This window comes from Danio aesculapii, chromosome 18 (assembly GCF_903798145.1).
Source record: "Danio aesculapii chromosome 18, fDanAes4.1, whole genome shotgun sequence".
Taxonomy (NCBI): domain Eukaryota; kingdom Metazoa; phylum Chordata; class Actinopteri; order Cypriniformes; family Danionidae; genus Danio; species Danio aesculapii.
In genome coordinates this window covers 39,794,724-39,818,730 of record NC_079452.1, presented here as the reverse complement: position 1 = coordinate 39,818,730, position 24,007 = coordinate 39,794,724, and the positions used below count along the sequence as shown (strand labels likewise).

The following is a 24,007-nucleotide window of genomic DNA, read 5'->3' as shown; positions in this document are numbered from 1 at the left end:
ATTTACTGACAATACACATTGAGCCTACTGGTCACAACCTGACATTATTTTCCTCCATGATCTCACTGTCGTTACATTTTATTTTCCTTCTAAATGACTTTTCAATGTTGCAAATTTGTTTCTACTTCATTTCACTCTTCCTTAAGACGTTTACGTTTCAGTTGAAAAGTTTGGTAAAAGTACTTTGTTTTTAATTAATAAATTCTTCATTCAGTCAAACGTACTATTTATATTGTTAATTATGCATTATTAAGTGGCTCAACTGTTTCAACCTTGATACTAATAATACAAAATCGAACAAAAAGTGCTCAGGGATAGCTTAAAAAATGTGTCGGTGCTCTTTTGGTGAGGGATTCATCAGAATATGGAGGGATTTTATAGAATATGAAATCTGATCATCAAATGTATTATTATTATTATTATTAAACAGCGAAAGTCAGTCCGAGGCACTTGATAAATGTTTTATAAAAGGCTTTATAAAACATTTTTTTTTACATTTTTCGCAATGTCAGTTTTTTCAATATTGTGCAGCCCTAGTGTGTGTATGTATGTGTATATTTTGGGCATTTTATTTGTGATGCGCTCCTTTTAAAACTCAAAGTGGTTTTATATATATATATATATATATATATATATAGTTAAAGAATTATTAGACCCCCTTTTAAATATTTACCAAATGAAGCTTAACAGAGCAAGGAAATTTTCATGTCTGACAATATTTTTTCTTCTGGAGAAAGTCTTATTTGTTTTATTTCGGCTAGAATAAAAGGAGTTTTAAGTTTTTTAAGAACCATTTTAAGGTCAAAATTATTAGCCCCTTTAAGCTATATTTTTTTAACGATAGTCTACAGAACAAACCATCATTATACAATAACTTGCCTAATTACCCTAACCTGCCCAGTTAACCTAATGAACCTAGTGAAGCCTTTAATTGTCACTTTAAGCTGTATGGAAGAGTCTTAAAAATTATCTTGTAATCTTGTCATATATATATATATATATAGACAGTGCTGAGTACTGAGTAACTGAGTACACCTCATTTTGAAAATGAATATTTTTAACCATTTCTCAGTAAATAAAGGCAATGTATTTTGATGCATTTAAACAAAACAGATTTATTAAATAGATATATTTATTAAAATAATATTTTAGTCACCAAATATATTTAGAAATTGAAAGATAATACAATTAAATTCAAGCTAAATATTGCAAAAACAAATTAAACTACAAAATTTCAACTAAATCTTTCAATTTTTTGCTTTTCTTGATTTTTCCTTTTTTATAAATTGGTATTTAATATTTTTCATCACATATAAATTTGGGTGTACTAATTTTTGGACTGTTATCATAAGTTATTTTGTTAGATAAGCTGCAGATTTGGCTTCAGTACTGACTAATCTAATGTATATGCACAAATTTAATATTGTATAGTTTCCTATTAAAAATATGAATTTAAAAGAGAGATTTGTGAGGGGTGTACTTCTATATCCAGAGCACAGTATATATATATATATATATATATATATATATATATATATATATATATATATATATATATATATATATATATATATATATATATATATATATATATATATATATATATATATATATATATATATATATATAGTTGAAAAATGTACTGTGACAATCTTCATATGCCTGTTGTAAAGGCAATAAAAATTTTATAAAAGCTCAAATAAATGACACTTATTTTGATATTTTGTTGCTATTTGGTTGAACACATTCAATCATGAACACACTTCATATTAAAGTATAATTTTTAATGTCTAAATCAAATATTGTCATAAACATCCTATAGCTTAAATAGCAAAGCAGGACACATTTCAAATAAAACACACAGCCTAAATCCCTTAAAAAATGGGCACTCACACACTCCCTCAGTCTTGTTGGCGGTGCGTGACCAGGCCACCTGTCGCGTCTCCATAATGACCTGCACCGTGAGTCTCTCTATCCTCTGCCTGTACACCGTCATCACTATCCCCATCTCCAAGTCCCGCTTGATGAGGCTCTTCTTGTACTCGGTCAGGTCTCCCAGTTGAGCGCGACCCGCCATCTCTGCGTCCGGCCACACACTGACAAACACAACACACACGACCACAGGAAGACAATCACTGAAATATGACAGGCAGGAGGTGCGCTATAGTCACATGCTATTAATGTAGACACTTATTTGGCACATTTGCTGCCTGTACTGAAATATATAGCTAACAAAAGTCTGTACTTTGAATATCAAAGCACGCAGGTCGGGTTCCTATTCAAATATGTCAAGATACTGCATGGATCTAATCAAATATTAAATAAATGGTTCATCCAAAAAAATGGAAATTCTGTCATGTCGTTTTGAAAACAGTATGACTTACTTTCTTCACTGGATAACACAAAAGTTAGTGTTTATTATTATTATTAGAACTCTATAGTGCCATAAACAAAGGCAAACTGTTAAAGTGCAATGTTCATGCATTGTAAAACAGTTTTATTGGTAGGATACTCTTATGCTTAGAGATATTTATCATCTATGGTGATGTAGGAATTGCTGTTTTAACAGTGTTCAAACTGACAACAAGTGTTAACACTTTAGTATAGGGACACTGTAAAACCCAAAAAGTTAAGGCAGCTCAAACTGTTTGGGGAAACCAATTGCAACAAACCATTTAGTACAAGTTCAAAAACTAATCCTAATGTGTACAGTAAACTTAATACATTTGAGTAAATGAAGCAATTTGAGCACAGTAAAACCCGATAAATGAAGAGAACTCAAACCAACCGAGTACTGTAAAACACAAAAAGTTAAGGCAACTCAAACCATTTGAGGAAACTGATTGCAACAAACCATTGAAGTTCAAAAACTAATCCTAATGAGTAATGTGAACTTACTCCATTTGAGTAAATGAAGCAATTTGAGCACAGTAAAACCCAATAAATGAAGAGAACTCAAAGCAACTAAGTACTGTAAAACACAAAAAGTTAAGCTAAGTCAAACCATTTGAGGAAACTGATTGCAACAAACCATTTAAGTTCAAAAACTAGTCTATATGAGAACTGTGAACTTAATACATTTGAGTAAATGAAGCAATTTGAGCACAGTAAAACCCGATAAATGAAGAGAACTCAAACCAACCGAGTACTGTAAAACACAAAAAGTTAAGGCAACTCAAACCATTTGAGGAAACTGATTGCAACAAACCATTGAAGTTCAAAAACTAATCCTAATGAGTAATGTGAACTTACTCCATTTGAGTAAATGAAGCAATTTGAGCACAGTAAAACCCAATAAATGAAGAGAACTCAAAGCAACTAAGTACTGTAAAACACAAAAAGTTAAGCTAAGTCAAACCATTTGAGGAAACTGATTGCAACAAACCATTTAAGTTCAAAAACTAGTCTATATGAGAACTGTGAACTTAATACATTTGAGTAAATGAAGCAATTTGAGCACAGGAAAACCCAATAAATGAAGAGAACTCAAACCAACTGCACTGTAAAAAGTGATTTGTTTCTTAAAGCGAATAAACCAATTGCCTTAATAGAAACAAGCTGACTTTACAAAAATAATGTAAGTAAACCCATTGTAACTTGGAACTGTTAAGCTCACTTAATTTTTATTATTATGCAAATTGTAATCTTCTTTTTATAAAAGTAAACGAATCACTTTTCCCAATACACATATATTATATTTGTTTTTTTCTCCAGCTTTTCCTGCAAAATGACAGTAACTAAAATAAATCTGCTCTACCAGACTTTAGTGTGTCTTTTAACTTCAATACAGGCTATAATTGTAGATTTTATAGACTTAATGAAGCATCAAATATAATATATATTGTAATATTGTAGTAATTGCAGTAATTATTTGAAAACAGACGTGCTAAAATAATCTGACACTGTAGAAAAGGATTAGTTGACTTTAAAAGAGTGAGAACAATTATCATAATTATAAAAATTCAGCTTAACAGTTTCAAGTTACAATGGGTTTACTTAAATTATTTTTGTAAAGTCAACTTCTTGCTTTTAAGGCAATTGGTTTACTCGCTTTAAGTAACTAATCACTTTTTACAGTGTTAGTAAAACCCAATAAGTTAAGGCAACTCGAACCATTTGAGGAAACTGATTGCTACAAACCATTTAAGTTAAAAATTGAATCTATATGAGTACTGTGAACTTAATTGGGTTCTTAATTAACTTATTACCTTCCGCACTGAGTTCATAACTCATTTCAATTGAGTAGAATTAACTTTCAGTCAATTTTGAGTTAACTACACTCATTTCGTTTGATAAAGTTGACTGTTGGGTTTCACAGTGGACTAATTCTCAATAATAACTAGTTGCTTATTAACATGCTTATTTTTAAGATATTGCCGGTTTAATAATACTTATGTACAATATTATAGATGACCTTATTTTACATCCCTAATCCTACCCAATACCCGAATCTAACGTCACAATGGAGACGCTGACAATGGAGTGCAGATCCAAATGCAGGTTTTATAAACAGAATGGTCAGGCAAGCAACAGTCAACACAGGCAAACAGATGTATACAGGCAAATCCAAAGTCATGGTAATAATCAAACGGAAGGTCAAAAGGCAGGCAGCATACAGGAATAAACAATAAAACATGCAAGGGTCTAACATGGCAAAACAAGGCAAGGAAAACGTTTTGTAATGTTAACTTGACAGATGAACAAGACTCAGCACCGATGTGTGTAGGAGAGTTTATGGTCCGGGTAATGAATGAATGATGAGCTTCAGCTGTGTCTGTGTGAATGTGTGTGTAATCAATGGAATGAGGAACCGGTGTGATTGAGCACTGCATGACAGGATTTGTAGGCCATATAACGGCGAATTTGCAGCTCTTTATTGAACTGTGTGTTTAGGTGATCATAACACCTAACTACTACATTGCTAACTATTAATAAGCAGCAGATTTTGTACTTTGAGTCTTAGTCAATGGTTTGTTAATATTAAATTGTACCTTAAAATAAAGTGTGACCAAGTATGTCTGTCTTTTTGCAGAAAAAAAAAGTTCAGTGCATTATGAAGCTTGTTGCAATGTCTTTATGATTGTATATTAGATATTTGTTTATTAGTCTTTATTATTTTATATTAGATATTTTTTATTTAGTTTTTAAGCAATAGCATTTAAGCAAAGGTGCTCTTAACTTGAATATTAGTGAGTGCAAATGTGCTAGTGATTATATAAAGCAGCAAATAAAATGCTGTTGCATTTTAGACATGGTGTTATTTATTTTTTTCAATTTCTGCAACCCAAATTCTTCTAGACAAATGTGGAGCTGAACATTTGTGCATCTTCAACACATTTGTGCATTTCTATACTCACAACCTGAGGTTAGAAGCCAAGCTTCCTCCCAATATGACATAATGGATGTAAATAGATCCTGAACAAGAGAAAAATAAGCATGTTAACATGCAGTAAGATCTATATAATTTCATTCAGTCATATTCACTTTTTTTTTTAAGTCTTTTAATGTTATGATAATTCAAGTCTGTGTGAAATCAAAATTTACTGTGTTTAATTCGCTAGTATCCATTGTTATTCTTATCGTGAATAATTCATCCATGCAAGTTAATACACTGAAAAAAACTGCTTGTTTTGGTAATCTTTAATCAAAAATTAATTTAATTCATGTTTATTTTTCTATTTCCAGTTTTCAGAGTTGAAGTTCAGTTTAGTTCAGTTCAGTGTGGTTTAATTTTCATTGCTGTAAGTCCAAACACTGAAGAGCAAATCCACCGATGCACAGCTCCACAAGTCCCAAACCAAGCAACGAAACTTCACCAATTGACGAAAGTGAAGGAAAGAACCTCAAGAGAAACCAGTTGGGCAATAACCACACCAACCATAATAACCAATCTAACCATAATCTTCAACTCTGCAATGGCAGTCCTTCTCTGATGATGTTAGTTTGATGGCTTGTCTTAAATATGCTTAGCCACGCCCCTCCAAATATTAGTTTGCTAAAAGTGAAAGATGAGAGGAGGAGCGCAGAAATTAAACCCTGCACCTACTCAATATTCTGCTTTTCTGTTGGAAATACATCAGCATACTAAATTACCAAAAGTCAGCAGCAAGATTTTATTTCAGTATGTGGATGTACTTTCAATTGAAACTGAATATTGAGTAGGGACGGGGCTTTCTTTTGTGCATCATTCCTTTATAACAAACTAAAATTAAGAAAGGGTAATAATATGCTGTTACTATGGAAGCCCTCAAGTTGGTGTCAACAGAAGAGCGTTCCATACTCCAAATGCTAAAACAAATGGTCAAACTTTGATTGAAGACTACCAAAACAAACTAATTTTTTTCAGTGGATTAACTTAAACAGATTAATTATATTCACCTTAGGAATAAACATTGCTCCTTTTGATTTCAAGCAAGCTTTATAGTGCAGTTTTTGAAGACTAGAATCCTTGAGTGACATAAAAGAACATAATAAAGTGGTAAATAATGGAGAACAAAAATAATTAAGCGTCTTCAGATTATTTGTTTGTTGTTTACAGCCATAATTAGCATAAGGTATGACTCCTGCTTGATGACATTTCAGTTTTAACTAATGTGGTTCAAATGTGCAGACAAGTTTAGCAGCCGGTTATTATTGTTTGGGAACTGCAGCCCTGACTGAGTTGCTGGTTCAATGATCCATATCCTGAAATTGATCACAATTTGTGTACAATCTGTAATAAATCATTTTCAAAAATAGATTTAGAGTGTCCCAAACATCACTGTAATACTGTACTGTATTTTTAAATGAGTATTCCATTGTTAACATAACATTGTTATCCATTTAAGGTAGAAATGCATTATTTATTATTATTGCATTATTTCGGTTTTTAAATGCAAATCTATGAACACTTTAATGGCTAATATTACCCACAACACATCGCGTTGCATTCAGTACAAACACTACATTACATTACATACAAATGATCATTCAGCAAACACAATGAACATGAATAAAAACTAAAACATGGCAGATGTGCAAGTCTAACATTTGAGTTGAGGTTTAAATAAGAGTGAAAATGATAGTAACTTTTAATCTGACGAAAAATGTTAACCGTATTTCATATGCAACAACATTGTGAGCATTTGACAAAATGGCCATGTATCAAAGCAAACACATTAGAAGTTTTCTGTGCATGAAATTTCATCTGCATGGATTCAAGCCAAAAACAGCAGTAAATTTGACTTAAAAGAAATGTGGAGAGTGTAAATTGTGACGAGGCTTGTGAATGACAGGGAAAACAAACATGGTGACTGACAAACATATTTGTGAAAGGGATAATTCACTCAAAAAATTTAAATCTACTATAATTTATTGACCTTTTGCTTGTTCGAATCCTGCTTGACTTGAAAACAAAAGAAAATATTTTGAAGAATACTGGAAAACTGTAACCATTCACTTCGGTAGTATTTGTTTTTCCTAAACTATCGAAGTCAAATGGTTACTGGTTTTAGCTTTTCTAAAATATCTTTTGTGTTCAACAGAAGAAAGAAACTCATAAAAGTTTGGAACCACTTGAAGGTGAGAAAATAGTAAGCAAATTTTCTTTTTTTGGGTGAACTATCCTTTCAGACACAATTTTGACAAAATATTATATCCCAAAACTTACATGTAGCCTACTCTTCTGTTATACAATCAAAAGTACTTTCATAACATACTGTTAGATTGAACTGGGAGGCAGCGACAGAGACATTTAATGACTGTTGAACGAATCATTCAAAAAATGATAGGATCAAAAAGTAATGACAACATATGTTTTGTGTTGTCTGAACTTATTCTAATAGGTTAATCAGGCTTCAACTTAATTTTTTGAGTAATGCAAGTTTTAAAATAATGTTTTAACTCCATTAAATTTATTTAAGTTGAAGTGACTAGTAAAATTAATTTGATTCAACTTAAAAATTTAAAGCGGCAGCCATTTTTTAGAGTATGGTCTGTCTGCAGACTGCAAGACAGTGGCGCAACTTGTAGTATGTTAAAGTCGTAACTTGAAGTTATAGAGACCCACATGTCAAAATTGTTGTCCGCAAGAGGGCAATGTACATCAGTTATTAACGTCTACACCTACTCCACACCTAAACCCAACCATCACAGTTATTAACAACTCCACCTACCCCAACCCTAAACCCAACCATCAGTTTTTAATGTCTAAACTAAACCCAACCATCATAGTTATTAACATCTACACCTTCCCCATCTCTTAAACCAACCATCACAGTTATTAATATCTACACCTACCCCAACCCTTATCCCAACCATCACAGTTATTAATGTCTACACCTACCCCAACTCCTAAACCAGCCATCACAGTTATTAACGTCTACACTTTTTCCAACCCCAAACCCAACCATCAGTTTTTACATACAGCCGCGAGTTGCGGATGCTTTCATGCTTGACGTTCTTGCCATTGTACTGCGAAGCCGAGTAGGCTTTTGTCATGACAAAACAGACAAATAAGTCAGCGATTGGAGTTTCTAAATGAACGAATATAATAATATATCAAATGAATAGGTTGTGGATAAATTTGGTGGATAAACTCATGAAACATTTGCTGAAAATGTTCTCTGGTAAGTCATGTAAGCCATCTTGCCAACAACATCTCGTTGTGACATCTTCCATAGTTCAATGGGACCTCGATAATTGCAAGTTACACCCCTCTAACTTACTACAAGTTACACCCCTTCATGTTACGCCCCCGTCTTGCAGTCCGCAGACAGATATACTTGATTTTTTACAGTGTAGAATGAATGACTCAATGAATCACTTAAGGACGGGATGCCTCCTGGAATCCTAGTCTCCTACTTTACAGTTTTATTACACGGGCCTACCAGCAACACACTCAGCTAAATATTGTTAAATTGTTATCATACCCAAAATCAGAAACACAGTTAAGATATTATATTCTGTCAATAACACACAGCCCTAGGTAAAAGGCAGCTTCAGAGGTGCAAATTTAAGAGTGTACTTTTAGATTTACAGAAATTAATTAAATTACACAGAGGTATTTTAAACTATACATTTTATTCAGATACTTGTATATACATATTAATTACATATTAGTTTGTATCAATTATTCATTTTAATGTTAGCACCGTACATAGTAGTTGATAAAACTAAAGTTAAAGTGGGACCAATATTTGAAAATTCTGATTTATTTATTATTTTTTTCTTCGTTTGTCTATTTATTGTTTTGGACACCATTTAATAACATATATATATTTCTCATTATTCAGATTTTTGCTAGTTAATGTGGTTTGACAAATAAAAACTTGATTAATAAATAATAATGTAGCATTTTATATAGGGATCTATAGAAAGAAAATCATACATGTTTGGATTTTTTTTCATCATCTTTTTTTTTTTTTTTTGGTGAACTTTTGGATTATTCAGTTCTTTCTTACACAATTATAGGATTATACAATATACTTTCTTACACAACACCAGCTTTTATGTTGGGAGCAAAACACTTCCTTTACATATGTTACAGGGTTAAAGAAGAACAATGCCCTATCATGCATTACAGCTCTGATAAAAGAAATTATCACCACCTAATAAGAAAAAGCACCAGCATTTATCTGTGACCAAACAGTGCACCTTTCAGAAACTAGTCCGTTTTCCAACCTGCTGAACCATGGCAAGCAAAACAGATGTTTCATGTTCCCCATAGAAGCCAAAATTTGCATTGCAAATAAGTAGCAGACTAGGGTGGAAGCGTCTCAAAGCAAGTCCCTCTTAAAAAGTAAAGCATTAACCCAGCAAAATCAATGTAGTTTCCATCCAGAAACCTTTGTACATCACCCACACCCTCCATTCTTCCATTTTGAGCTGATTTATGAAAGAGAGAGAAACCTCTCGCTTTTTTCTGACATTTAAACACAAGCATCAAGATAAAAGTCTGACTAACAAACCAACAACAAAAAAATCAATTGTAGCTTGACACAAATGTGGACAAGATAAGAATAACTGAAGATTACACCTATGTGCACAGAATTGTTTCTATTTACTGTAGTAATAATAGCAACAAAACGTAATTGTTAACTTTGACAGCAAAAAGACTGAAGACAGTACATAATTTACATTTTTTTAACTGTACAGGAAAGGTTTGTACTTTAATTATTGTGCACTGTTGCCAAAGGTAACTGTTTTCACATCGAAGATGAACAATTGAGCTTAATAATATCAAGGTTATAAAACTTCTTAAACTTGATCACTGTGTATTTAACAAAAACGTAGGCCTTAAAACCAAATGTATGATACATATATTGATAAACAACTACAGTAGCAAGCCATAATATCCAAATAAAACCATTCTTACCCAAGTTTGGAGAATTAATTTCAATGACCGCTTTGAAAACCTCCTGCTGCAATCAAACGAATTCTCATGATAGAAATAAATAAATAATACAGTATTGAGGAAAAAATCCCTCTATGATCAGTCTAGTTTCAATGTGGTCAGTTCCTCTATTCGCTAAGCACAAGGAAGTGAAGAGAACATTATGAGAATTAAAAAATCCGGAAGCAAATTTATCTATGCAAAATCCCCTGGGAGAAGAGGGCGATGTGTGCAAAGTCCTGCTTAACTTTTGTGCCCTCGTGTCAGAGAAGAAATATCCCAAAAAAGCTACTTATGGATGCAGGCGAAGCGATTACAAACGATGGGTGTTCAGGATGAGGAAAGTCGCATGTTGCCATTTTCGACGTCATCGTGACATCACGACGTCCTTCGCTCAGTGTTTTATATTAAGAAAAAGAATTTATTATTGACTTAAATTTATGATTCTACGTGCAACCTGAATACTATAGTGTAGCGTTTTTAAGTAAGCGTGCTTTTCAGATACAGTTTGAAACTGTGTGAAAATGAAAGCACCTGTTGTTGGCGGCTGGGCGCTGGCTGTGAGAGAATTTGGTCGAAAGTTATTTTAACACACCACGGTTTGTTATTTCATCATCCATGCTAGTAAGAAGCAGCTTTTGTGGCATGTAAATGTGGTATATTTGAAGTCTCCTGTTTTTCTTGTTTAGCGTCACCTTTCTAGTGTATTCCTGCTATTTGCATTTAGAATACAGGAAAGGTTAACAGACGAGAAGTTGTTGGGTTACATACTGTGTATAACGTGTATGCAAAACTGCACTATATTATGGAAATGAATATATCAGGCTCACTTTAAAATGGGTATCAGTTATGAACTGATGAAACGAGCATGACTGAATGATATTTATAATATGCCCTGATGGCCAGCAAGCAATAAACAATAATTCGCTAATAGGAGATGCATGTTTTCCAGGACGCGGTTGCAGCATGGAAAGGCATCCTTTGTGTAAAACATATGCTGGATAAGTTGGCAGTTCATTCCGCTGTGGTGACCCCTGATGAATAAAGGGACTAAACCAAAGTAAAATGAATGAATTAATAATAAGGAGATGTTTGTTGGGAAGTCTGTATCTATCGGAGCTACAGTTTAAAGTTCATTACAGTGGTTGTCTATGTCTACAGTTTATTACTTTATTAATTTTTATGCTCTTTGATGTTTCTGTGGTAAATGTGACTAGGAGAACTTAGGAGAATCTCAAAAAACAAAACTTTCTTTTAGATTTTCAATCAAAGAAATGCACATGTACACTTTGGCAGGTGTTTTTGTGATCAAACAATCAATTTGAATACATTTAAAGCGGGGGAGGGAGAAATATTACTTTTCTCTCAGAATTGCTGGAATGTAAGTCAAATAAACATATAAACTGAGAATTTAGCATCTTGTTATTTAGATCTTGTAATTTAGATTTTTTCCCCCTCAGAATTGTGATTTACATATTACATTTATGAGTTTATATATCTTAATTTTTTATTCTGCACTGTAAAAATACCTCATAATTTGTATGTTAATAAAATGGCAGCTGTGGTTGCCAGAACTTTACTGTAAAAATACGGTAGCAACGTTATTGGTTTTGTGAGATTGCATCCACTGCACTGTACTTTTTAGATTTTAATTGTTGTTTTTAACAGTGTATACCTGGCTAATTAACTTATTTTTGATGTCAAATCCGTCAAATTCCAGGGTTTTTATTGTAATAGTTACATTTCATTACCATGTTTTTTTACAGCTGAGAACGGTCATAAAAGGTTTATGTTGTAATATATGTGATTCATGACCATCTTTTTACAGCTCAGAACTGTCTAATAAAAGGTTTTTGTTGTAATATATTGTTCATTACCATCTTTTTTACAGCTTAGAACTGTCTAAGGAGTTTATGTTGTAATAATTACGGTTCATGTTGCAGAAACAGGCTTCCATATTAAATACTGTTTAAATGTTTATATATATTTAAGAATTTTTATACATATGTTTATATATAAGGTTATATATATATAAGTAGAATTTTTTAATTAGATTTTTTTTGTCTTGCTGAAATTGACTGGATTACTAGATTCCATTTGTTTTTATGTGACAGCAGCCTCTTAGGAATGTCCACTTGGTGATAATAATATACAAATATGCTGAAAAGCAAAGTGAAAGCAAAGAACTCCAGCTAAACTAGCAAATAATAAACAGTTATTGCATTTTTACAAGGTGAGTCTTGTGGGAAATCATGTCAGCCAAACGACATCTATCAAAGGTACAGTTTAAAGTTCATTACACCAGTTGCCTACTTATCATTTATTATGTCCTTTAATGTCTCGGTGGTGAATGTTTCTAACATAACTTAGGGGTATCCAGAAGACGCAAGCCCATGCTTCTCTTTGACATTTGCGTTTTAGAAAAATGCACATTTAAATGTATGATTTGGCAGATGGATAAAAAAAAATCCATAAGAAAACATGTTTTAATTTTCCATTTAATTGATGAATTTTCCAATATACAGTACTTTAATACATTAAATTCATCAGTCAAGTCAAAATGCAACCACATATAACAGATGCATCTTGTCTATACTCAATGTTAACCAGCAGCATTCAACAGAATTTCTTTGTGTGATCATTTTAATCATCCACAGAAAGCAGGAAACCAGCTCCCGGACTTTGCATATTAGCATTAACACTAGACTGTAAAAATATGTGATAAGTGGTCCCTGACAGTGTTTTATATCCTTTAATATCTCTATTAGATTAGTGTAAATAAATGATCCAAACCAAACACATAAAAACAAACACTGCTTGTTCGAGCTTCATCATTTTCCTCTCCCTCATTGATCCTCATCCTCCTCGGGTTCCCGGAGGCCTTGACTGTGTAGGGTTTTTCCTGTCATTTCCATCATGGCTTGTACCTCAGGATCAACATCTAGAATGCTTTTCTTCTTCTCATCCTAAACACAAAACATTTAGCATGATTACTTTTGTCCTTTTTAGAATCAAAATGGAAATACAGAATTCAGCATATTATTACAGACCCCTTCTTGTTCTTCAGGTAGCTTCCCGACGCCCCACACCTCAAGGGTGTCCAGTTTGAAGTCCTCGTCTGCAGAGAGCTGAGGACTGCCGTATGTGGTGCAGCGTGGTCGAGCTCTACTGTGACCGTGTCCAAAATCATAGTCCAGCCACAAGCCGAAATAACCATGCTGGCCACCCATACCCTAAAAACACAGAGATGTAAGTTACTATGCGGTTTTGTATTACTTCATAGTGCTGTGGGGCCCTAACATATGTAAGCTTGTTTCTGCTATGGAATTAAAAAAAGATATTTTAATACTTAATTTCTTTCTGGCAAACATTTAAATCTCATTTCAGACTTTTATTTATAAGAAGAAATAATTCCTAACATTTATACAGCACTTTTCTGAACACTCAAAGCACTTTTTAGAAAAATATTTTTGGGGGGAATCTCCTCATCCACCACCAGTGAGCAGCAGCGACTGCAGCTATATTGCATCCAACAGCAGACCGCAGTCCCCTTCAATATACTGGATTGTTAGCACCAACAGAGGCAACAGGTTGAACGCCCCCTGCTGGCCTCACTAACACCACTTCCGGCACCAACCTAGCTTTCCCATATGGTATCTCTTCCAGGTACTGACCAGGTGCAGCCCTGCTTAGCTTCGGTGGGAAACCATGTGAAAGTTGCAGAGAGCTAGCTGACGACTTTTTCTTCTGTAATATATATTTTTTACTTTGATTCTCACAATTTTGACTTAAAAACACAAATGAGAATTGAGTCAAAAATATGAGATTTGAACTCAAAATTCAATTCTGAGGTTCAATTTTTTAGATTAATTTATTTTTACAGTTCAATTCTGAACTGTTTTCCTCAGTCATGAAAGGGGTAGTTCACCTAAAATGATGATTCTGCCATCACTTACAGTACTCACCCTTGACTTCTTTGTTGCACACAAAAAAAGATATTTTGAAGAATGCTAGAAACCAGTAACCATTGACTTTCATAGTATTTATTTTTCCCACTATGGATGTCAATGGTTACAAGTTTCCAACATTCTTCAAAATATCTTCTTTTGTGTTCAACAAAACAAAAACTTTTGAACTAGTTTGGATTAAGTCCAAGGTGAGTAAATGATTGCATCATTTGTATTTTTGGGTGAACTAACCCTTAAATTTCTGAAATAGTGTCTCACAGTTCTCATGGTTTTTTTTATTCTGTGGCAGAAACAGTTTTCCATTTTAAACGCCATTTAAATTTAGCAACAAACAAAATTAATCCTTCAAAGATGAGACCTTTTATCAATATTTACATTTTAAATAAGTGGCAAGAGGAGTGGGATGCATTGGAAAATTGTATGAAATACAACCTGAAATCTCAGAGTTTTAAAACATTTTAAGACTAGATTTGATCAAGTGATTTTTACCAGATGTCCTATTGGACATACAAGATTAACCCATGCCTTTTTGCTTAAAGAGGAAGACCCCACTAAATGTTTGTACTGCACAACTCCCCTTACTATAAATCACATTTTACTGGACTGTCTACTTTTAATGATTCCAAAAGACTTTTTTTTTTATGAAATGAACTCTCTTAAGTTCTCAAGGCCAGTCACACCAGGAAAATCTTTTACAATTTTTATCATTAAAATCTTATTTCATAAAAATTATTAAAATTAATATGTATTCATTTGTTTGTTGTTTTTAATTGTATATTTTTTATTGAAATGTTATTGCCATGAAAATAGCCTTGTTTGCTGACATGGCATTAAATAAAAATACATTACTAGCAACAAACAAAAGTTGTGATGGTTATTATTTCCACCTAAATGGAAAGACCAGAAAATATGGTATTTTTTCAGCATTTTCCCCTTTTTATGGTCACATGTAGATGTCTTTAGACCATGTTTGTTCATATTTTAGTCAAACTGTACCAGTGTTGGTTTTGGAAGTGGTTTTTAGGGGTATTTTTTTATTCACACTATGGTTCAAATGCCAGCATTCACACCTTTTTTAAATTAATCACACAAAAGCTGCAGATTGCAAAAATGTAAAATACAATGCTGCGTTTTTCACATTTATGTTTTAATTAATCTACTTTAAGAGGTCAAGTTGCAATGTATCAGAACATCAAAGCAAACCTGTTAAACAAAAGTGTTAACACACCTCAGAATAACATTCTATTTTGAATGTCTGCAGCAGGTATTTTGTGTGGATCACAAGTGCCCAAACTGGCAGTTTGTTCACACAGAAATGGTTGTGGTTTGACTGAAACCGATGGAAAGTTGACAGGCCTGTACTGCAGTTGTTGTGCACAGTGTTGTGACTTACACTAGTCACATGACTGAAAACTATGAACTAGAATGGAGCAGAAAAGGATTCCTGCCATTGCTGGTGACAGGTCCTCACCGCTATACACATTCTCAGAAAAGATACATCATTGCAAGGAGGAGGAGTTTGATTTAAGATCATGAGAACACTTACATTTAAATAATAATCATAAAATTAAAACTAACGATGAACGCAGATATAGCTCTGTGATATTTGCTGATTTGTTTGTGCATACTTTTAATGCTTAACTGATTCAGATCAACAGACTAAATGTAAAAATGCACAAACATAACTTGAGATACAATGCAAATTTGTTTTTTTTATTTTATTTCATTTATCAAGGGTGATCAATTATAACCTCCAGGCCCTGGAGATGTAAAACAGCCCTATAAGGTCACACTGATTTGATGGAACCATTACGTCTGCACTGCACTGGCGAATCCTGAACACCAGCCATCAAACTGACTTCAATTATGCAGCAGGTGAGTGATCTAAAACACACCAGGAAGTTCACCTGTAAATGGCTTATAAAAAACCTAAAAAAAAAAGGTGGTCATAGTCTGAACTCAAATGAAACGTTCAAATGAACTGGAAATCCCTAAGACTTTTATTTCAGTATGTTGGTGTACATCCAACTGAATTGGAATATTGAGAGGGCGTGGCTTCCTATTGCGCATCATTCCCTCATAGCAAACTAATAGTTGTTGCTAGAAGGGATACAGCTGTGGCCAGAAGTTAACTAGAATTATTTATATTATTTATTAAATTATCCATTCATTGTTTTTTATTAACGCGTACCCCAATCCTCACAGTAATGTAAAAACAGTTAATATATAGAGTATTAATTATAATAATTAATGTACAGATTAATTATTCGCCTTAGAAATAACAATGTGAACTAGCAAAATAAAAATTTTACATTTTAATTTCAAGTAGACGTTAATAGTTTAGCACAAGCCGTTATTAGTTTAGGAGGCAATTACTTTTTCACATGACAGGTTTTGACAGCTTGACATGGTGGCTCATCGGTTATCCCTGTCACCTCACAGCAAGAAGGTCGCTGGTTCAAGTCTCGGATGGATCAGTTGGCATTTCTGTGTGGAGTCCCTCACTGTGCTTGGGTGCTCCGGTTTCCCCCACAGTCTAAAGACATGCTCTATGGGTCAATTGGATGAACTAAATTGGCCGTTTTGTATGAATGTGTGTGATTGGGAGAGTGTATGGGTGTTTCCCAATGCTGGGTTGTAGCTGGAAGAGCATCCGCTGCATAAAACATATGGTAGAATAGTTGGCGGTTCATTCCACTTTGGGGACCACTGATAAATAAGGGACTAAGTCGAAGGAAAATGAATTTGTTAATCTTGGAGAATTTTTGGGTGAACTTTTGCTTTAACATCGCTCTTACCAAGCCATTCGGCATAGTCTGCTGGCCCTGGTTCAAGTACATGTAATGATCGTTATAGCCTGTGCAGGTGAACACTCGCATGTAGGGGAAAACCGAGAAGAGGAAACATCTGGAATCTCCTATTGAAAAAAAAAGAACAACATTGAAGTTATGTTTACATAAATGCAGTGCTTTTTTACTAATATATACGAGTGTGTGTGTGTGTGTGTGTGTGTGTGTAATATTTTGTGTACAGGCAGCAATATAGTCAAAAGGATTTTCATTCACACAGATCTGAGAATGCGAAAAATAAACACACTGTATTATGCATGCCAGGCCAGTAGATGGCGACATTACTTTATAATGAAAAATCATTTCACACTTGCACATAAATGTCATTGTTATTTTGGTTAAGTTCTTGTTCAAGCCTATAAAATGATCATGTCTGAAAAATAATGTGCATGATGTCACTGTTTGCACAAATTTGCATTTATGTAGATTATACACAACCAACAAGTTAATATTTGATTTTTAAATTGCACTCTGAGACCCCTTTCAACAGTTTCCAGTCCCCCAAAATGCTGTTGCCATTAAAATAATTGCTCCAAATTATAACATTTTAAAATTTAAAGGCTTGATTGTAATTTTCAAACCTACCCTGAAACTGAGGTTTGACCTCCCAGCTTTGTGATGCGAAGCCCCCGAAGATGTGCCCTTTGGTGTCCTTTACCAACAAGACAGTGGGACCCCGACTTTTGCAGCTGCCCAACAGTCTGGTGAAGCTTTCTCCGTGCATGTTTGTGGAAAATAACATCCTCCAGGGGGCGCTATGTCCCTCCGGCAGCAGAGGGGACAGGAACATCAGAAGAGGCAGACTCAAGACACAGCGGAGGTCAGACCAGGGAGCAAACTGACATGGCGGCAACAGAGTCGGAGGAGGACGAGAGGGCAAAACAACACCTAGTCCTTCACCAATCAAGAGCTCTAAAAACATGGCCATCATTGGGATACGAAACAGCCAGTCTTCCAGACAAGGAATGTCACACGTATTCTGATCTATAGAAGCAACAAGAAGGAAAGTTCTGTATGGTCAGAAAATGGTTCAAACTATAGTTCTGTCAAATGACTAAAAAGGTTATCAGTTTGATGGTGAAAAACTGTACACTACCTGACAAACGTCTTGTTGCCTATCCAAGTTTTAGAAACAACAAATAATAACTTGACTTCTAGTTGATCATTTGGTATCAGAAGCTTATATGAAAGGCAAAGGCCTCTAGATTACGCTTATTTTACCACAATAAAATATGAATATGCCTTGATTTTTTTTAATACAGAGCATTAACATAAAAGCAGAACAATAAACATAAATAAATCCAATAAATTAATAACATCATATAAATTGCAAAAGTAGACCAAACCAGAACACACACAAGAAAAAAAATGAGAGAGAAATTAAAAAAGAAGGGGGGGGGGTGCTAATATCATAACCGTAATTATTATTTTGTCTCGTTACACGTTTGCTAACATTGTGGGTCGCAGAAATTTAGAAATTTTCCCCATTTATCAAAATAATTTTCAATTCTTCCATGTAAACTATAGGAGAATTTTTCATAAGCTGCAACTCGTCCTAACTCATAAGCTGCAACTCGTCCTAACTCGGTCTACTGGAAGATTTCCAGTTTTTAACAATGGCCCGTCTGCCTAGCATAATACAGCTCTATATCCACTGGGATTCAGTTTTATTCATGTGGCTTAAGGGACAGGGGTCACCAAGTATATATAAGCTTGGGCAAAAGTCATACTGGGTCTGCAATATTTTTACAAGTATTCATGCACCTCTTTCCAAAAATGTTGGACTTCTGGGCATTGTCATAATACATGAAATAGGTCACCTGTTTCTTCTTGGCAATATGCCTTGATTTTTAATTATTTAATTAGGACAGTAAGGTCTGACTTTGCTTAGACAAAAGTCTTGTGACTTAACAGAAATAATGTACAGTATAGAATAAAAAGTCATGGTGCAGTGGAAAAAGAATTAATATTGTGTATGACTCCCATGAGCTTGTAGGACTGCATCCATACATCTCTGCAATGGTTCAAATAACTTATTAATAAATCATCTGGAATGGCAAAGAAAGTGTTCTTGCAGGTCTCCCAGAGTTCATCAAGATTTTTGGAATTTATTTTCAATGCCTCCTCCTCCATCTTACCCAGACATGCTCAATAATGTTCATGTCTGGTGACTGGACTGGCCAATCCTGGAGCACCTTGACCTTCTTTGCTTTCAGGAACTCTGATGCGGAGGGTGAAGTATGAGAAGGAGCGCTATCCTGCTGAAGAATTTGCCCTCTCCTGTGATTTGTAATGTAATGGGCAGCACAAATGTCTTGATACCTCAGGCTGTTGATGTTGCCATCCACTCTGCAGATCTCTTGCACACCCCCATACTGAATGTAACCTAAACCATGATTGTTCCTTCACCACACTTGACTGATTTCTGTGAGAATCTTAGGTCCATGCAAGTTCCAATAAGTCTTGCGCAGTATTTGTGATGATTGGGATGCAGTCCAACAGATAATTCATTAGAGAAATCTACCTTCTGCCACTTTTCCAAATGATCAACTAGAAGTCAAGTTATTATTTTTTGCTCTTACAACTTATATATATATAAACAAAAACGAATACAAATTATGAAAGCATGTAAAAAATTGCAATTTCTAACAAAAAACAATACAAAATATAAAAAATATTCACAAAATACAAAATAATCAAAAAAATAATAAAAATATTAATAAATAAAAATAACAATTTATCATTCAAACAAAATAATACACAAACAATTATTAAGGACAGATATATCCAATTTATTTCATGTTAATCACATAATTTAAAATATATATCAACATTATTCATTGTCAATAATGTTTATTATAAAAGAACATTTACTTTAATACTGATATTACCAACCTGAAGGTTTTAATTCAGAGGTCAGCTGTTCGGCCAGCAGTTTAACACCTTGAGCACCATCACCCATCCGTTCTGGTTGCCAAGCTCTCAGATGCCCCCTGTGGGCGAGAGTCTGTACTGCAGCAGAAACCAGGTCTTCCATAAACTATTAAACAATAAATAAACAACCATTTTAAAAATTAATTAGAAGCAAGAATGATTAAAACATTTATTTGAAATGCTTCACTGTTAAACTGAAATTAAATAAGTAATTAATCACAATATACACATAATTTATTTAATAGTGTCATTGCGGATTAAAAATAGGTGTTCAAATATTTAACATTTTACTGGAAAATAAAATAAAACATTAACTAGAAAAAAATCTATTAAATTCTAAAATAAAAAAACATAATTATTTCTGTAATTATTTAATGATTTTAATTTAATTATTTAATGATTTTAATTTATTGACAGGACAGTGGAGATTAACAGACAGGAAAGTATGGGAAGCAGAGAGAGGGGAAGGATCTGCAAAAGACCTCGAGCCGGGAATCGAACTCGGGTCGCCGCGAGCATCTGATTTTAATTTATTTAATTCTAATTTTTTTTCGAGCTAATGTTTTATTTTATTTTATTTTATAATATATTGTAGTATCAAAGTATAAGTTATTCAGAAATGTATAAATAAATAAATCTGACAAAAGCACACAATAAAACTATTAAAACCATCATAAACTAAAATATAAAATACAATATACACAATATATGTTAAAAATTATACATAAATAATAATAATGAAACAACAAATACTCCTTTAATATGTACGTATATTACTGATTATGTTATATAAATCAATTTTGGGGCTACTTACACCTCTGATCTGCTCAGTTGTGGTAACTGTAGCCTTTGCACCCTCGGCCATTGCCAAGACCAGCGGTGCTCGTTCTTCTGCAGTTCCTCTGAGAATATCCGCCAGGAAAATGAGCAGCTGCTCGCGACTCACTCCGTCACCAGGGGTCAGCGGCACTCCTGGGTCAATGCTGTGGAGACCCTGAAACACTCGCGTCACCATTGATTCTGAAGCCATCTTTCCCATGGTCATCTAAAAAATAAAAAATAAACAGAAAAGGTCATAGCACCAATGTATCTGAAGGACTGCCAATGATATCCAATGCAAACAGCAACAATTTGACAGAACTGAATCCATTCACCAGTCATAGCAATTCAAGCACTTTTTTAGCAGATGCTTTTTATTATACTGTTTATTATACTGTTCAGCATTCATACAAATAACATCAATCAGCTTTTAAATGGTTATATAATAACTATTGATAATAAGCACTTTGATCGGGAAGTAATTATGTGGCAGACTTGGTAATACTACACAGAGTGCGGTAGTTCAAGAACTATTACAGCATTTAATAATAAGTCAGATTTATTTATTTGTGTGGCAAACGGTGACACAGAGGGTAGCACGATCGCCTCACAGCAAGAAGGTCGCTGGTTTGAGCCCCGGCTGGGTCAGTTGGTATTTCTGTGTGGAGTTTGCTTGTTCTCCCTGTGTTTGCGTGGGATTCCTCTGCAGGTGCCCCGCTTTCCCCCACAAGTCCAGACATGTGCTATAGGGGAATTGAGTAAGCTAAATTGGCCGTAGTGTATGTGTTTAATGCAAGTGTGTATGGATGTTTCCCAGAGATGGGTTGCAGCTGGAAGGGCATCCGCTGCGTAAAACATATGCTGGTTCATTCCGCTGTGGCGACCCCAGATTAATAAAGGGACTAAGTCGAAATGAAAACAAATGAATGAATATTTGTTGTCATTTTAGTTGAATGTTTTTGTCATTTTTATTTTCTTCTCTAAATTTTCCAGCGTCTCTTAGTAAGCCGGTTGAAGCACATTTATGAATTTTTATTGCCGATCCTAGCCAATCGTAATCATTTGTATTGGTTCAATTGGTTGAATTTCCACAACCAGAGCAGAGCCCTGGAGATATGAGAGAGGCTGGCTTTACCACCCTCTGATCTGTGTTTGTCATTGTTAGCAATTGTATTTTAAGTATTTGGGACAAAGACAAGAGGTTTGTGTAGTTTGGTCTTCTCATCAACTTTAAATGATCATTTAATACAAAAGTGATTTTATATAAATAGAAAGCACATTAAATAACTTTGTGAGAAGGGCGGCGCAGTAGGTAGTGCTGTCGCCTCACAGCAAGAAGGTCGCTGTTCGAGCCTCAGCTGGGTCAGTTAGCGTTTCTGTGTGGAGTTTGCATGTTCTTCCTGCTTTCGCATGGATTTCCTCCGGGTGCTCCAGTTTCCCCCACAGTCCAAAGACATGCAGTGCAGGTGAATTGGGTAGGCTAAGTTGTCCATAGTGTATATGTGTGTAAATGATTATGTATGGATGTTTGCCAGAGATTGGTTGCCGCTGGAAGAGCATTCGCTGCGTAAAATATATGCTAGATAATTTGGCGGTTCATTCCGCTGTGGCAACCCCAGATTAATAAAATGACTAAGCCAAAAAGAAAATGAATGAATGAACTTTGTGAGAAAAAAAAAGATATGTGTGGAATTTTTGTACAACTATTATTACACTCAATGGCATTATAATTATTAAAGGATTATCATTATTTTAAGTAAGTAATATACATAGGAATAGTCATCATTATGTAAAATTATGTATTTTTGGGGAGGTGCAGCCTAATGGTTAGAGATTTTAACTTGTGATTGAAAGGTCGCATGTTCAAGTCCTGGCACTGGCAAGGATTGTAGATGGTGTAAGTGAACAACCAGTGCTCTCACAACCCTCAATACCAGAACTGAGTTAAGTCCCATGAGCAAGGCACCGATTCTCCAACTGCTCCCCATGCATCACAGCAATGGCTGTCCACTGCTCTAGGTGTTTGTCCATGTGTGTGTATGTGTGCACTTGGATGGGTTAAATGCAGAGTACAAATTCACACCATACTTGGCCACATGTCACGACTTTCACTTTCATTAAAATGACATATTATGTATTCATAATGTAAAATTTTATTTAAAGTGCTTTGTAAAGCTACTAAAAATGAGTGTTTTATTATTATTATTATTATTATCACCATCAATTGTTAAAGAAAAACGATAAATATTTAGTTTCAATAATTTAACAATTATTTTGGTACTTTGTTAAACTAAATAAAAATAAGAAATAGCTTTGCAGGTAGATTAAATTGAATAGATGATTTTTTTACATAATGTTAATTTTATCGTATGCTTTTACAGCTCATTTGCTATAATATCGTATAAATAACCATACGGGCTTCGGAAATAATTCACATACATAATACTGGTGTAACTACATAATAATAATGACCTACATTACATTCGAAGTATAACAGATCCCGCTGCTCACCTTCAGCATGTCTAAGGATAAACCCTTGCTTGTTTTTCCAGCTGAAGCAGAGGATCTTGCTCCATGAAGTCTGTCAAATGTCCCCTCAACAGCGGGTCTCTCATCCGGACGAAAACGAGCCAGTCGCTTCTGCGCTACAACACTGTCGCCGTTCCCCATCACTCTGGAGGGAAATCTACGATTAATGTAAGATTAAATTAGATAAATTGTAGGGAATGGTCTGAATGTCATGGGCACAAATATACATAAAACGCATGCTTGGATTCGTCAGCCGACTGAGAGATTGAACGGTGCACTGTAAGATGCAGTGCACGTTTGAATAGTGAAAGGCAGAAGTGGGATTTTCAGACCTTGTCAGTGGTTTAGTTTGACATTTCGACTTTATGTACGATGTAAACAATACACACGCAAAACTACTTCCTGGTTCTGCGCCGTTTCACGTGCAGGGGACCAATGAACGGAGAGAACTTCAAACCACGCCGCGATTGGCTGGATCCGATATGCGTCATGCGCAGATTGGTGGTGTTAAAATTGGGAACAACGTTTCTACGTTT

The 24,007-nt window shown here is 34.4% G+C and overlaps 2 protein-coding genes across 2 annotated transcripts in view; both read right to left on the bottom strand.

Annotated features, from left to right (window-relative positions):
• The window catches only part of plcg2 (phospholipase C, gamma 2), a 48,812-nt gene extending 38,108 nt beyond the window's left edge, over positions 1-10,704 (bottom strand). Inside the window, exons 1-2 of the mRNA XM_056478135.1 lie at positions 10,355-10,704; positions 1,894-2,096 (exon numbers count right to left, since the gene is read on the bottom strand). Of these exons, the coding sequence (XP_056334110.1) occupies positions 1,894-2,077 (184 nt within the window). The 5' untranslated portion in view covers positions 2,078-2,096; positions 10,355-10,704. The remainder of the gene's footprint in view (positions 1-1,893; positions 2,097-10,354) is intronic.
• Positions 10,705-12,862: 2,158 nt separating this feature from the next.
• Positions 12,863-23,894, bottom strand: meak7 (MTOR associated protein, eak-7 homolog). The gene is made up of 8 exons (XM_056478263.1): positions 23,804-23,894; positions 23,454-23,628; positions 20,938-21,168; positions 20,085-20,229; positions 17,775-18,173; positions 17,139-17,257; positions 13,423-13,605; positions 12,863-13,338 (listed from the first exon to the last, which is right to left on the bottom strand). Exons 2-8 carry the CDS (start codon positions 23,610-23,612, stop codon positions 13,219-13,221), a joined length of 1,356 nt encoding a protein of 451 aa, XP_056334238.1. The 5' UTR covers positions 23,613-23,628; positions 23,804-23,894; the 3' UTR covers positions 12,863-13,218.
• Positions 23,895-24,007: the final 113 nt, after the last annotated feature.